The 17,495-nt window shown below is 38.2% G+C and overlaps 1 protein-coding gene across 1 annotated transcript in view; it reads right to left on the bottom strand.

The window, feature by feature from the left end:
* Positions 1 to 17,495, bottom strand: part of TRHDE (thyrotropin releasing hormone degrading enzyme) — a 211,980-nt gene that overhangs the window by 108,594 nt on the left and 85,891 nt on the right. The window contains exons 5-6 of the mRNA XM_040596694.1: positions 15,470 to 15,583; positions 3,462 to 3,599 (exon numbers count right to left, since the gene is read on the bottom strand). Of these exons, the coding sequence (XP_040452628.1) occupies positions 3,462 to 3,599; positions 15,470 to 15,583 (252 nt within the window). The remainder of the gene's footprint in view (positions 1 to 3,461; positions 3,600 to 15,469; positions 15,584 to 17,495) is intronic.

Genomic DNA, 17,495 nt, shown 5'->3' with positions numbered 1-17,495 from the left:
AGCTCTCCAGGGCTATGATTCCTGCTGTCAGTGATTTCTGGTGTGGAAAGGCTGCCACACTTTTTACTTTGATTTAACAATTCTCAGATCCACTCTTGTGTTCAACAGCTTATACTTCCTACTGCACTTGGGATATAACCACTTTTCCCATCATTGTGGGAGGACACTATCTCACTTCCAGCTGCACTAGGAAGACATATCCACCCTGATGCAACTTGAGAGCCTTGAATCATCTACCAGTTTGGTTTATTAATGAACTATCACGACTTCTTAATTTTCTCTACATATTTGTGGCCCTAGTGGAGGATGACATGCTTCTGTCTGAAGAATGACTAGTATGAGGCTTTTGAAAGAGGCAAACATTACCCTCAAGAGCGTAACTGGAAAAAAATTGTGTGCTGCCAGGCTGTAGCGCCTCTTTCACTCTGCTTGTGGGATTACCTGAATGCCATTCTTCAGGGGTTTAATGTCATGAGATTTTTTAACATGTACAATCACCCAGGACAAGAAAATGGAAATAAAAAATATATTCAGCTCCAAGGCATTTAAACAGCACAGTTTCAATGGTCATCTCTAAAGTGCAGAGCAAGAGAAAGAGGCACATCTCTAAAATGACACCTGAGTGTCCAGCAGAGATGGGCACTTTAATGGTGTCTAATGGATTTATGTCATATTGATGACAGTAAAGACAATGAAATGACAATGACATTCTATGACTGTCATTTCATTGAACAAAAATTAGATGGTACAAAGTTTCATCATTTCAATATCATGTAGAAAATCATGAAAGGAGAAAAGAGAATACATAGACAATCCAAGGTCCCAGAGATACAAAATGGACATTTAAAAAAATAATTAAAAGAGAATGGAAAAAAACCAAACCATACCAACAAGTAAGGAAAAGATACTGGGAATAGTGTTAGACTGTTTAAAAATGAACATCTTATTTAAGACAGTAGAAAAGTCCTCACTAATGGTCCTGATCCAATGTTTATTAGAGTCAACAGAAAAAAATCCGAGTAATTACTTAATTGTAATTTTAAATTTAATTTTAAATTACTTAACTGTAATTTAAAAAATCAGTCAGCAAAAAACTAAAAAGTCATCCCAGAAACACCAGCAACAATATCCCTCCAGCAGGGCTCATTGTGTGAGGGCTTTGAAGCACCTGAAAGTACTTGAGCACACAGCTGACCAGCTAAAAGCCTTCAGTATAATTTTACAGTTTGGATTTTATTGACATACCACTCATCACAGTATTTATATAGGCAGACACTAGGAGGCTAGAAGGATAGACAAATGTTCTAGCTATCTAATAAACGAGCTTGTTTCCCTGGTTGATTTTAAGTGCAAGCTGTCCATGCATACAAGGTTACATAGGAATGAAACAGCATAAGATCTACAACATGTTAAATTTGCTCTAATTTATCCTCAGAAGGAAGCAGTGTCAGGTGTCTGGACAAAGGTACAGAAACAGTGAAAAAAGCTGCTATAAAGTCAGTGGGAAAAGTTTCTTCTTATTAGATATTGTATCTAAAACAAAAGGATGAATGGCTACAGAGAGTAGCAGACAAACAGGCAGGAAAGTAAAGACTTCATGGGTAAAACAGTGGGTCTTTTAATCTCCTCATCTATGAAGGTGTGTAAGTTCTTCCATTGCCATTCCTCGAAATAGTTTGCTAGATCTGGTAACTGGCTTCAAAATTTACAGGATCAGGCCCTGGTATGAGCACACTCAGCGTCGCCTAGGGTTCAGGAGAGGTGGCCAGCACAGAAGCTGAGTGGAGACGCTGCCCTATCCACTGAGTGTGGCCACTGTTATACTGAAAAAGCAACCTTTAAATGGACAGATCCAAGACAGAGATTGTACTCTAATCTGCACAGAAAACAGAGTGATCCTATTAGCCTGCATAAAATAGCTAACAGAATATAGGGGCATACTACTGTCCTATCTGTCATTTCAATGTAAATGAAAATTATTTTTCAATTACAAATCAAATGTTTGCTAAGTGTACATAAAACAAAAAGTGTTAAGGATTACAGTTTCCTGTGTGATGTAATTATTATTATTATCATATTAATTAGAAAAAATAATTAGCTTGAAATATTAAGATACTGATGTGAGATAAGCCTCTGAACCTACCAAGGTTCAGCTATCACCAGTAAACATGACGGAAACACTTAAACAACGAGAATATTTCAGTATGCTCAAAGCTGCTGGCTAATACAGCTTAATTGACCAAGAGTGATGTTTTCAAAGCCAGCTAAGGGATTTCTGAAAACATTCCTTGGGCTCTTGAGCAACTCCAGCATTTTAAAATAATTTCCTAAGTATTTTGTGTTTGCATATTACAACCTATACCTATTACATCGACATATACACACACCCTCTCATTTGCCCATCCTTAAAGGCGTAAGATTCTTTCATGGAAGAGGATGAAGTCGAAGTTACTGCTGATGACTGTAAGAGAGGACACACATCTTTTTTAGCCCAGAATGAGCACTGGATAAACTGGAGGCTTGGTAGGCCAGTCAGTGCTATGCTGCTGCTGTCTTGTTACAGCCTGATGTTAGGCAGCTAATGATCCAGAAGAAAAAAATATCAAATGCAAAGGTGATAGTCAAAAACTGCATGGTCAGCAGAGAGCTCCAGTACAGTCTTCACAGCAGAAGGCTGCAGGCAGCAGCCTTTGCATCACATATCAAGAGCATTGGGTCATGACAGTAAGGCACAATATTACATGTCATACCACGTAGCAGAATAATCATGTGGTACAATGGAAACCACTAGCTTTTGGGTCATATGCTAACAGCAAGACTAGTCATATGATGGAGAAGGTGGAAGTGCGCAGCCTTCTCACTCTGGCACAGATGCTATTCAGCATCAAAGCTGGCCAAAAGGCTCTCCATGCATTGAAATGCAATTTGAAATTCCCTGAATTTAATACATATTCCTTCACCAGCCCAGAAGGCAGTTCCTCCACTCTCACTGTTCAGCAATGACTTCAGAGTTTTAATTAGCTGACAGAAAAAATCTCAGGCACAATAAAAACAGAAAACACTTGATATTTAACTTCAGCACTTGACAAGTTTTCCAGAGAGTTTCAATAGGGCAAAGACCACACATCCTTCTGCTTTTTAAAGCATCTAACACAATTCAGACACTGCCACACAATAAACAGTAATAAAAAACCGCAAATCTTCTTGGCTGGATTCTGACAGCCTCCCAAGTTTATTTATAACATTTAATAACACTGGATAATGTTGAATGTAATTGGCTAAAATCACTATAGTATATTCTAAATATATTCCACAAAAATTACAAGTTTTCCAACTAGTAAGTGGGAAAGGCATTGTAAGTGTACATATTTTTACAATGGTATTTGGTTTACAGACAACCTTCTAATAGTTACTGACATATCTCTCTCTATATATATATACATAGGTTTAATTCATCTCACCTTTTTATAGGCAATCCAGTCAAACACCCTGTCAATGTCTGTGGCTTGCTGCACCTCCTGGGATACTGGATGTGAACTGGCCAAACCATCCAGCAGCATCACTTCATGTAGGACATCTGTCAGAAATCTCTGCTTTTCCTGAAATACAGCATATGCAGTAGTGTCGCAGACAAATACACATTAACAACAATACAGAAATGATGCACAGTTATCAGAGGCAGCTGACTAATAAATATGACAGTTGACTAAAATCAGACCCTCTGGTCTGAATGTAAGCCACCATGACCTCCTACAATCTTGAACTGGTACAGGGAAGAGATTCTGACCTGAGGTTTTTTGCTGCAATGAAACTGACTGAAATTAAGGACTACTAAATGAATGAAAATGTATCTGTAGGTGCAGACTGCGATTCTGATTATGACTATTTGTTCAGTTACAAGGGGTGGGGAAAGAGGCAAAATGGCATAGTCTTCAATAACAAAAACACATGCATGCTACAAGTTGTCGAGTTCATTGCATATGGAGGGACAAAACTTTTGACAGAGATGGGTAAACACAATTACTACTGCTTTATTTAGTGAAGTTTAAGTCACTTGGCCCTCAGTGCCAAGTTCACACAGCAGGTCAGTGTGGGACAGGAAAATAAACAGAGCCCATAGCAGTGTCACAGCAGATGCCACGCTGCCTTTCATAGCTCTGGTATAGAAATCCTTTCTCCTCAAGAACTTGTATGCTTTACAAACTTTGTAACTTCCACCTGAAGGAAACCATAATTATTCCTCTTTACAAGCAGGACAATAGCTGCATGTAGAAGTTAAATGGCATAGTCAAAGTCACAGCTACATCAGAGGCAAACCCAAATAATGTCCAACATACTGATTTGTTTCTATTCCTTCTATAAATACGGACTGCAGACTTATGTCAAAACTGCCAAATATTTACTCTGGCAGCAACATTAATTAAATGTTTACGTATACACTATGAACTGGGCTGCAATCACTTCTACAGTGCGACTAGATGGGACTTTTTCAGCTGAGAAATTACATGCCTTAAAAGCTCCTCATATTGCATTGATATAGATGTCTCTAATCCAAAAGACTGTGTCAGGAAAGAAGAGCTTCATTTACTTGTGTTTTCAAATCAGAAATAAATGCAAAGAGTGAGTTAAAAATCATGGAAGGCTTAAACAAGCTTTATTCACCCCAAAATGACATATCTCAAACTTTATCTAAATCACCACTGTTCCCGAATTAATGTCAACCTAGTGCCACAATACACAGAGACTCTAGGGAATGCTGCATTTTTTTCAAAAGCCACCCTGATGACCTCAAATAAAATAACCACACAATTACATAATATACTCCATGTTTAATTTCTTGGGTGGCAAGGTTTTGGTATCAATGTGCTGATTTAAATTATACTTTAAGACAGTTGAAAAGCTCTTCCAGTGCTGATCCACCTAGAAATAAACCTTTATGTTAAAATTCATTAGAGCACAAGAAATGCACCTTGAGCCAATTGTATATTCAGGCAATTAAAAACACGGGATGCAGGAAAGCCAATTACCCAACACACTCTTAGTGTTCTCAGCTGGCTGCATGAGGTAAGGTTTGTGAAGGGAAAAGTAATGTCTTGTTCACATTATTGTTCATTTCCAAATTTTCTCAGGCATACGTAGATAGTAACTGCCCTTTTTTTATGGGGAAAAAAATGGTGTAGGGAAACAATTATTATGACAGTCCTACTCAGGGGAAAACTCCTGAGGTGTAAAGGATTGTAGATGCTTTGGTTATACCTCACCCACATTCTCTATTAGTCAGTAACACAGCCACAGTTTCATCGGATGTATGGTAAATAATATATATAGGTAAGAACACACAGAGGTATGGACCTGTCCCCAGATTCAAGTTTGGATATCACAATTGGCAAACAGCTGTGGGAATGGATGGTTACCGCCTGGAATTGAGTTATTAAAAGGGCACTCATTCATCACAGATTAATACTTTAAATACAGCACCTGGAATCAAGAAAATCAGCATGTAGGAAACAAAGTGAGGCTATAATAATGCAAAAGATATAAAAAGGACAGGCTACATTTTGGTTTTTGTTTCTTTGGTTATCTCCTGAAGAGCTGAAAAGGAGCATTTTACATTCATGATCGCTCATTCAAGTTACCATAGCTGAAGTCTTCCTTGACATTTATGGCAGACCATCACACTGGGACGCAACGGGATTACCTAGTATGCCTCCAAACATGGAAACCTGCATTTTAGTGAGAATTAAGAAGACTTTTGACCTATAAAGCTAAATTTATTGATCTAAAAGGATTTCCAAAACATTCCCACCTTTTCCCTTTAGTACAAAGCCTCTGACACCAGATTTCAAAAGGAGACTCAAACACAACTTCAGGGAGACACAGAGAGAACAAGAGAGAGGAGTTTGCTGGGTGACGGGGGGCCTGCAGCTTGAGGAGGAAACAGGAAACAGAAATGCAGAACAAAACTAAAACTGCCTTAAATTATGTTGAAGAAATACTACCTCAGCTATTAAAGTCCTATCAGAACATTAAGGGGGAAAGGCCAACACATGTGACCAAACTGCTTACAGTGATGGAAGAGGGGCTTTCTATTCCCTGGTTATTTTATCCTACACAGTACAGTGGAATCGATCTGTTTTAACATGATACCTACAGGACTAAAGAGACACCTAGCACAGAAATTGTGAAGAAAATCAATCTTGGAATGCATTTAATGAGGCCAGCGAGCTGTCAACATGGTAGGTGACAGGTTTGCAGCTAGACATGAAACAATGACAAAATGCTGTTCAAGATGACCCTCCTTGGAGGGAGTTCAACTGCAAAAGAAAAGGCAAAGACTCCGATCCGCCTGTAAGGAAAAGAGGGCTTCAGGTGAGTCTTGAGGCTCTGCTTGGAAAGTGTAAGTAGCTGCATGTAAGTGCAGTGCTGTGCAGCGCTAACACAGGGCCAGGGCTCTGAGCAGGAGCTGGTATGACAGCAGCAGAAGCCTAGTCTGAAATAAGGACAGAGGTGCTTTCCACTCAGATTTCTGCCTTTCTTTAAAGGCAAGCAGGAAGCTCCCCTGCTCCTTACCTTCCTACTGCCCACTTGGAGTCCTGTCTCCTCATCTTCTCTCCCCAGAGCCTTCCTCAAACTGTGGATAGTCAAAGCCTGGGTGATCAGACCAGTGTTCAGAAGAAAGGACATGCCAATTATTTCTGGTTTCTTTCCCTCTTACTCTTCAGAATGCTTCCAGGTGCAGGGACTGAAGTGCTGTTATTGGACAAACATGTCTCAAAGATTTACATTTTCAGATTATTTCCCAAACACCTGTGGTCACTAGATTCATGTACTTGTCTCTTCATAGGAATGACTTATTTTAACCCTCACAAATAAGATCTTCTCTGTCTGGTACAAGGTTGTCCTGAAAGACTTACCCCTTCTCTGTGTTGTCCCCTCCTTATTCAATATGTAACCATCATGAAAATTCAAATTTCACTGCTTTGGGTAAAAGCAGCACAAATGCTACAAGTTAAACCACGACAGCACAAATGCTACAAGTTAAACCACGACACAGCGTCAGAAATTTTCCACCTATTGCAATTCTTCCACATTATGGAAATAATCTGGAGATTTTCAAATGTGGATCTGTAGTGTTAATCATTCCATAGCAAAAAGAATCAGGACTAAGAAACTGACTAACCACAAGAAAGCTTTCTGGTACTGGCTTATTTTCGCCTTGTTCTAGGGAGGAAGGTTCATGGAAAGGTAGTGGTCACTCTGTGTATTTACCTCCAACAGCATACCCATCTTCCAACTAGTTTACCTCAAAATGGAAAGAAAGAAATCATGAAATAACATTTTTTGTCAGAAAAGACTGTACCTTCAAGACCCATTAAAAATTTATTGTGCATAACAGGATAACAATGATGCAATGGAAAGGGGTTGCTGCTGGTGATTTTAAAATATCATATTGAGGCATAATGTAAGAGAACAAGTTAGCATGACAATAATGTAATACTTGTAGTCAAATAAAAATAATTTCTAAAAATTAATATGAAATACCAGGGAAAATAATTAAAATGAAAAAAAAAATAATTGAAAACATCTAACAGAAGAATAAAAGGAACAGCATAATGAAAGCCAAAACTGAAAATCAGTACACAACAGAGATCAAGGGCCTCAATATTAAAGGCATTGCCTTTGTTCTGGGACAGCCATTCAAACAGTTTATGGACTGAGAAATCTGCATGAATAAAGCTTAATAATATATGTGCAAATCTGCAAATGATTTTCCTGACAAATTTGCTGGAAATATCTTCTCCAAAATATAAAGCTTTACTAGCCATCAGGCATACAAAGGAGATAAGTGATCTCTCATGCCTGACAAAACAAGCATTTGCAAGACACAACAGTTGGGTTTATAGGGAAAGTGCACCCTCAGGAAAAAGAAAAAGGGGCAAATTTTTAAAGCAATCGAAGAACACCAGTATATAGACTACCAGCAGTTCAGTTACAATACGATAGATTGTATATCATCTACGTATATCATCTATGAGGAAGCCTAAGGTTCCATAAAATACCTTAAGGCCAGCAAAGATCCACTGGGGGCCAAAAGCAAGTTCTTTCTGTCTGCATGCTTATAAATCCTAAGTTGTCACAGCATAGGAAGTCTCCCGAATACTTGCAAATGAAAGCAATGTTTCTTTCTCTTTCTCTCTCCCTAACAATAATTTTTTATAGTAGCTTAAGCAGCTTATAGATTGTTTTTGTTTGTTTTTTTAACGTATAACTCTGCATGTGTGCTTCAGTTATGTGCATCGTTCGTTGAAGGTCTGCAACATAGTCTACATTTGTCAGCTGTGAATATGTCACAGTTCCATGTCTACCTTCATAAACCACTTTTCCGCATTTTCAGTCAAAGTTCTTGCAAAATACCCATCCCCCGTGCTTGAGAAATGTTCACATTGACTGACAATTTTTTTGTTGTTACAAAGCAACATAGATGTTCTAGGAGTGCACAGCTGAGGAAGACCAATAGCTTTGAGTATCAGGAAAGAGAAGTGGGTACGTATTTTCTTTTCAATGAAGTGCCAAACAAGATATTCATGACCATCTGCTTAAGTTACCGAGCAGATGGGTAGTTAGTTGATTCAGAGTTTTTAAGCACTTTCACCACCTATTTCAACTACTGTTTCCTCTCACCACTCTGTTTTTCAGGTATAGCTTTGACTTGGTTGTCCATCGCATCCATTACACTAAATGGAGGCCTACAGAATGGGAGGATGCAGTATAAAAAAGGGAGCATTAGAAAAGGAAACACCACATACTGACCATCAGCACTTAAAAAAAAGGCCAGTTTCACTCTCCAAGATCATGTTTTGTCACCTTGTATGTAGCTGTCTTCACAGAAATAGTCATTAAGCAAACACATGAACACAGATCCACTCTCTCTTCATGTGTTTGTCTCCAGAGCATTTTAAAATATTAGGCAACAAAGTATGAAGTTTATCCTCTAACTCAAACTCCACAGGGGGAATCTGTAGCAGAAATTCACCTCAATTCAAGAAACAGTAAATAATATTTAAATGACAAGTGGCTTTGAGATGTGGTTGGTATACTCAGTCAACTTCCAGCAACAACTGCCAGAGGTCACCATCAATGAGAATACTTTTTGGGTGCTCTGACATTTGCTGGATAGATCTTGCACACCTCGACTCTGTTTCCACCTGAAGGTGATGAGATTCAGTGAGCTAAGTCCTGAAGGAACCAAAGATGCTTTGCAGGCACATCAAAAGTTACTTATCAGCTTGTGCTCCAAGTAACTACACGTTGCCCCAACTTTCAAATAAACAGTAGCAGCACATTCAGTACAGCTGAAAATTTGAGAAACAGAGCCCTTCAGTAAGGATGCCCTCAAATACACAGCTACAGCTTTGCCACCAAACTTCCAATATCAACTTTACTTCCTTATGAAATACGTATTCTTGTTTCAGTAGGGCTACTCTGCAGTGAGTCCTCACCTTGAGGCAAAAGTTGCCATAAAGTTTCTTTCTCATTTTTACTGAAGACAAAGTGGTTACTAACTCAAAATTATGCGAAATTCAGCCAGTTCACTGAAGTTTCTTCTAAACCAAAGCTTCATCTAAACCCTGAACTCAGGAGATTTGAACTCACATGACCCAAAAACTCTCCTCATAATGTCATTTTAACTGCTCTCTCAAGATGAGCAGATAATGACATGAAGAAAGTTGAGACACTGACATTCTCCAAAACTGTACTTATTCTCTTGAATAAATGTTTCATCTAAATGTTGGTATTCATTTATGTCTGATCTCTAAATGTTAAGAGGTAACTACTTAAATTTAAGAATTCCATATATTAATCCACCTTGCCAGAGCATAAAAAAAGAAACTGTGTTAAGGAAGACCATGTGGAGATGGAAATTTAATTTCTTAGTTATAAGCTAAATTTAGTATAAGGATTTCTAAACTGGTGCACTTTAAAAGGACTAGTAATTAGCGACCACAAGATCTTGCAGCTTACCTTTACATATCTCTTTTTTTCCTGCCAAAGTCAATTATACATGAGATTCTGGTTAATTTTACATTGAACACTTCCCCCATAGTTAAGTTAAAACAGAAAATCATACAAGGACTGACTTCACTGAGCAGTTACTGGGGGGAAAAACACTCCATGTGGTATTAATTAAAGGCTTACTTTCTGCTGGCATGGGGACCCTTTAACCATAAAAGAAGAGATGAAAGTAGTTTTAAAAAATGAGAGGTTGAATCTCTCTCAATGCTGAGCCAGCGTGATATTTATGTTGGGTTAGAAGGATCAAGCAGGCTACAGCTCAGGTCTGAAATGCCAAAATAATAATGAAATAAATCAAAAAAGCCTATGTCTTAAGTCTACTTCAAAACTTATAATGATTTTCTGGGGTTTCTATGAGTTAAGCAATGCCCAGAAAAACTTTATAGGTGGAAACAAACACTTTGGGAGGCAATCTGAGTCAAAGCACATTAAAGACATGCATGTGTCTAATGGCCATCTTCACTTTTATTATTTCAACCGAGTCAATGAGACAGACAGGCAATTAAGATCATTTATCAAGAACACGGGCAGCATGTTGCATAATGTTCAATGTACTTAATATAATGAAGTACAGTTAAATGGTTTTCTTTTAACTTCTTTAGGCACAGGTAATTTCTTGCAGCATGTATTTTTAAAACAGAAATGTTGACATGCAGCCTCATTATTATTTTCAGCTGTCTGCAGTAACAGCAGGATCATAAAGGCTGTGGAACCTAACAGAATGAAGGAAGCACGGTTCACTTTAAGAAAGATTAAAGATGCCATTTCACGTAGACACAAGGGTTTACTCCAAACACTGTAATCACAATTGCTTAATACTAATAAAATGTCTGGCAAATACGACCACCCTTCATTATAAAAGTAGTAATCACACAAGAAAGTGGGAGATCTTCTCCCAGAGCTTCAATGGATAGAGAAGGCAGAGGATTCAAAGCTATCACTGATGTACCACACCTTCATTCAGGCAATAAAGTTGTCAGCAAAGCTAACTTTTATATAATAAAGAAAAGGGAGAAGGCAGCTGGGCTCTGTGAAATGCTTTCTCAGCATCAAGCCAGGTACTGACTGCTGAAGTATTTGACGCTCATTTGATGGATGAAAGGGAAAATTACATGCCAGTAATTCCTGCTGTCATAGCCCTCAAAACCTACCCCAATACCAGAGACATTCAAGGACAAACGTGATGGTTCCTTCTACCAGAAAATAAGGAGGCAAAAGATCTGTCAATAAATTCCTGGATCTGTAAGCCTCAGTTGAATTCCTTCCTTTACAAAGCCACATACAAAGGACTTCAGGATAACAAGAGAAACAAGCACAGAGGAAGACAGAACACACAGTAGCAAACAGGCATCTGGAAGGAGGAAGGTGAGCAGGGTAGATGAGAAAAGACAGAGCTATGAAGTGGAAATTACCAGCATGTAGTTTTCTGCTGTAATTTTCTCTTTTCTCTGATCCTAAAACTAGCAGAGGCCACCGTCCACAGAGGTAAGATTACTTTGTATCAGCCGTTAAGATCTTACAGCTCACAAACTCACATCCAATTGCTGTTGCTTTTTGATGGCTTGGAGAGACAACCAAATAGTTACATGGTCAGCCTCTGATACAGAAACCTCATCTCTAAGTCACAAAATAGCAACAGCCAGGGAATTCACATGCAGACGACTACTTTGAGTACACGTGATCAAGTGAAATTCTCTGATCTCTCTAGGGAACAGTCTGCAGAGCCAGCTTTCTTTTTGAAACCATCCTGACAACATTAAAAAAATTGCTTAAACTTCCCAGTTGTTGAAGAATGAGATTTAAAAATAAGAATTTTAGACATTTCAGAATAAGAATTCTAAAAAAACTCCTAATCTGGGGGATAGGCAAGGCAAGAGGCTGGAGTGGGAAGAATGGTGAATTAATTTCCATGGCAAATGCCTAATGACTATATAGTAGGGACATATTTCCTGCAAAATCAGAGGTAGCTTCACCTTCAAGAGGTAAAAGGTAACATATAGGGACTTATTTTTTAGGCAAGGGAAGGAAATGAGAATTTTTAGCTTTGAACTTGAAGTAACTTACATTTTAAAAAGTATATTAACACCAGTGATGGAACCATGAAGGATCTCAGCACAGGAAGCTCACCTTCCTGTTTTAAAACCAGCAAAAGTTCAGCCACTTCCTCAGGAGAGTTATGATGTATCTTATATTAACTACAGCGGATAATGGACACCTCCATCAGAACGACTCTTCATTCTGTTCTGCACCCAAAATTTTAATAAAAGGATCAAGGGAATAAGGATGGTAAAGTTTTAATAAGGACTGGATTTCCTTTCTCACTAAGATTATGCAACCCTGATGAAGTATGTAAACACCTTCTCCACAAGACAAGAAATTCTAGACCTGCTGGAAGCCACAATAAAGTGTTACAGCTCCGTGGCACTTCAGTCTATATTATTATCCCTCCATCTTTCCTGCAGTAAAAGAAAAGCCTTAAAAAAATAGAAGAAAAACTGATAAAATCAAAATCCTCAGAGGAGGAAGAAATGTTTAAGCAAGCTAAAGAACTTAGAGAAGAAGAAAAAAGGCAGAAAACAGGTTTCAGACAAAACCCATGGCACTCCGCTTTGTGCAGAACTCAGTGCTGCCGGTCTAACCTATAACGGTGTGAACATGCCTAATGGATATCTGTCCTTAAGAATCTCAGGTTCAGACATACCAAGTTTGTGAATGCCAGATAAGATGGACAGTGAAACACACTCGGCTCTGCCAAAAAAGACACATCTTCAGACAAGTAGTAGCAAAACTTTAGGGGCTTACAGAGCTTTAATGGTGAACGCTTATTTGCCTGTAGCCTATAAGCATCCAACAAGTTAGGTAGGAAGCTGTGGATAGATCTGTTTGGTTCAGATGTATCCATATCGCCCAAGCTGCATTTCCAGACAAAAGTCCTTTTTCTGGAATTGACTACCAGTCTTCTGCTTCTACATTTATCCAAAATAAAATGTGACAAAAAATCTTTAATAAGCTAAAAATAAGATGACTTTGACCTTATAGCCCATGGGCTTCTTGATGAAACTTTCAAGGGTAACATTTCAGAACTACAAGAGAAAGAACTTCCTTTAGACAGAAAGATAATTTTGGCATATTATTCTGTTTTCCTGATGCAAAGAGCTGTGGTATCATACACCATAACACCTCTGTATTTTTATTCACAAGTATGAATTACTGCTGACAAAACACCACTCAGAATGCTGGAATATTGGTCTGTTTAACCATCATTACAGAAAGTAAGGTTTGTAGTTATTGGTTTTGCAGCTGATTTATGACACTTATACTGTATCCTTCACTTTTGGAAAAAAAAAAAAAAAAGGTGTTTGGAACAGGTTTTATTTTTATGAATGCTCACTTTTTATTTTTTCAAGATCACAAATGTCAGTATGATCTAAACAGCAAATGCACTTTATACCGATAACAAAAATATCCAGCAAGCCAAATTCAGGTAAATGTAACTTTTGCTTCCTCTTCCAACAATCTCTGTAATAAGGCTTAAGCATCACAGTATTGATTTCTACTCTAGTCTGCAAAAAAATGTAGCATGTTTAAATGTTTAACTTACCAAGTGTTCCATCTTGCCACCGATTTTCTAATTGTTTAAACATTTCAGTATGGTTATTTTTATATAAATGGCCAATGATATCCAAAGCCTTATGAAAAGTGTATGTCTACCTTCTTTCTAATTTAAGGAAAAACTTGACAGATTAGTATTTTTCCAGGCACCGCAGTGTTACTGTAGTTAATTCTAATTTATGCAGCATGTGTCTGATTTCCCAGTTTAACTGTCATACCTTGCTCAACCCATTCGTTTTGCCTGTATTCTGCTAAGACGCCAGGATTTCACGTGATGGGCATGTCATTTGCATAACAGTGAACATTACATTCATTCCACAGAAATCTCAAGCAAATATTCTATGTTCCAAATGACTTTTAAAGCAAAGTTATTCTGGGTTTGTTAAACTGATTATGTGATGAACAAATGACTGATGATTTGAAGATAAAATTCAGTGTATAAATGTTGTCATCTACGACATTTCACTGTGCTAAAATCATAAAGGACTGCCAGATTTAATCGCATTCATAATTAGAATCATTACATTGTAATTCAGGATATGTTTTTCATAAAGATGGAAGAGAGTGAGTTTTAATACAGCCAAAGCCAGGTAAACCCGACAAGCCTACCTATGCGAGACAGATGTCAGTTCAGATAAAGATTTATTTTTCTTTTCAAAATGCAATTATAAACCAAAATTAACATCTGAAAGAAAAAATTAAAATACTACAAAGAATTCAAACTTCACAGGACACATACCTAAGTATACAACTATTTTTAAAAATTAGCTTTAACTCATAATTATAGCATCTTCACTTCATGACACGCAAAAGTTAATGGCATAAGAATACTCAACAAATCACCTAGAAATGGGAAAAAACATTTCAGAAGCTAGTATGCAAGAGTTTAAGCAAAATATTGAAGCTACAACAAATCTCTATCAGGCAATCTGTATTTCTAACATATTTGGCTACATAATTAGAAGATGTGTAAACACGAAAGGGTAGCAAACAGAAAAATTTCTCCAAAGGATAATAAAATCTATACAGCAACCCTCAACATAGTCTCACACAGAATTTCCTTGTCCTGAGGTCTCATGTCTCTTCTTTTTCTTACAATACTTCTAGACTACAGCAGTTGGTATAAACTGAGACCTGACTAGGTACGATATAAGAGAAGGACTCCAAAAGAACGCCCCAGCATGGCCTTCCCAGTCTGCTCTCAGAGAGCTACAGCACTTGCACACCAGCTGACAAAGCATGTCCAGCTGGAAATCATACTGGAACCTAGATTATCAACTCATTTACCCCATGTTAACTTACTACATACTGCTAGATGGCCAAATAAAGCAGGAAGATAAAAAGAGTAAACTTAGGGAGAAGAGCACAGAATACTGTAGGAAAAAATATGGTCAGTTTTACAGCATGGTTTAGACAAAAACTTCTTTCCAATTTACCTTGTGTTTGTGGGTAAAATTCAATATTTGAATATTTTCAGAAATAGCCCACGTTAAATCATAACTGCTTTAATCCATAATGTTTCTGAGCAGAGAGACAGCAGTTATTTTAATGTTGGGTTATGATAGACACGACCTTATTTCTCTTGTAATAAATTAGAGGTTACACTTTTGGAAGGCTGTCAAATTATTTCACACCTAGTGATTTTGCTTCATTGGACATCTGATACTTGCATGCATCATTTGATGTTTTTCAGCAGTCCCTGTCTGTAACAAAATCAGGAGTATAGCAGCACAGCAACTTTTCTGTGGAGTCTCCAAATTAACAGAATAAAAAACTGACTTACCATGTGCCACCCTGGGTAGAGGTAGTCTGTCCCAACGAATTCAAAATAGTGAGCAAAACCTTCTTTCAACCACACATCCTCCCACCAAACTGGAGTCACAAGGTCACCAAACCACTGCAAAGAAATTCCAGATTAACAACCATTGGGAAACCATGTTTGTATACATCTTCCATTACGCAGAACATATTCTTCACAAGTTTTAATAAAAACAGTAATATATACCACCCACTGAAACTCATTAACTGTTTCTTTCATGTAATAATGAATTAAGCCTTTACAGGATGCACAAGTTACTAAAGTAAAACATTAGAAAACAACAAGCAGGAGAAAAGAAGCATTAAGGAGCAGATGCTCCCCTAGGTTTAAGGGACTAACATACACAATGGACAGAGAAAGGCTTCTACCTTGAGTAATCTGATTCATTACAGATGTATAGTGCAAATCTTGAAAAACTGGGAAGACAATCTCCACACCCCAGACCTAAATTTTAGCATTTCTTTCTCCATGATGTCTGCCCACCACAATTTACAGTCCTACGGATGCTCCAGTCATTGGCTGGTTTCCTAAGGAATGCAGTTTTATACAAACATGCCACCTCTTTGTGGGTAGGATTCAGATGCCTAAAGGCAGGTAGTTGATGTCACTTAAAGAACATCTTAGGGCATCTGAGATACCACAGGCGTAGAAAATTTCATACGAGACTTACAGGAGATCTGCAGCCTTCCCAAACAACAGTCAGAGGCAGAGGGTATCTAAAATGGCATGGGCCGCCTATGTCTATGCAAAGGAAACCTACCCGAGCTGACTGCCTTTCCTGCTCCCCCCAGGTCACTCTTGAATTTCCCCACTGACTTCAATTTAATTTAGAAAGAAGAACAGAGATCTCAAGGATAGTTAAATTGCTACGTGAAGATCAGCAGCTGAAAAGAGGAGAAGGACCTAATCTGAGGGCAAGGCAAGATGACAGCTATTAAATACTCTGCTCAGTAACTGCCAACAGCCAAGAACTTGTCACAGTGCAGGACACGTGGGTGTCAGAGGGATTTCAGACAGAGCTGGGATGATCACTGGAAGAAGAATGAGGACAAAAATTCAAAGGAAATCAGGCATGATCAATTTTTCAGCCTATGGACGAAGTTTTTTAAATGATGGCCGCAGCCCTGTGCAACCAGGATCATTGTAACACCAGTGGTATGGGCAGAAACACATATGCTATTATGAAAACATATTTGACACAACCTGCAGCATCTTCTTTGCCAAACAAACACTGAAACTTTGTTTCAATAAAATTCTCTGCCAGTTTTTTTCTTAATGTGAATAGAAATGAGATTAATTCATAATCAAGAGATTCTGAGCTTCCATGGAGTCGTAAGCTCTGAAAATACACAGAAGGGGAGCAGCAATTAAAGTATTCCAGAGGGAAAGACTCACGTCAGAGCAGAGGAACCGCTGCTGATACGGTAACGAGAGTGGGGAACGAATGAAACCGAGTTGACCGGTAAGCGGTTGCTATCATGACAGTTGGCTTATTCGAAGGCTTTGTCTGGGACCTGAAAATGAAAGGTCTCACTTCTGTGCCTGTGTTTGTGGAGTGAGAATAGTGCCAAGGAAGGATCAATGCTGTAACGAGGACCCTTAGTGAAGCAAATACAAGGGCTCCAAAGAACAGACTACAAGAACTGAGACTACCAGACTGCCACACAATGTTCAGCAAACAGGATGTGAACAAAAAAACAAAGCGAAACATGACAATGAATGTCACTGATAACAACTTAAGAATTTAAAGAGAAAAGATGAGGTTGACAAAAGTCATATTCACACACTACATGAGACCAAACTTAATGGAGACTCAGTGATCACATTGAAGACTATAGATAAATTAGCTCAGAGAGACCAATGCAGATCAACCCTGATCTCATGCACACTTAACTGACAACACAAAGAAACACTGGAAATGCGTTCATATAGTTAATGCACTTTTCACAATCTGAAATATTAGAGTAGCATATCACAGAGGAGTATGAAA

This window comes from Falco naumanni, chromosome 5, assembly GCF_017639655.2.
Source record: "Falco naumanni isolate bFalNau1 chromosome 5, bFalNau1.pat, whole genome shotgun sequence".
Lineage (NCBI taxonomy): Eukaryota > Metazoa > Chordata > Aves > Falconiformes > Falconidae > Falco > Falco naumanni.
The sequence above is the reverse complement of the archived record's forward strand: the minus strand, read 5'-3'. Positions and strand labels throughout refer to the sequence as shown.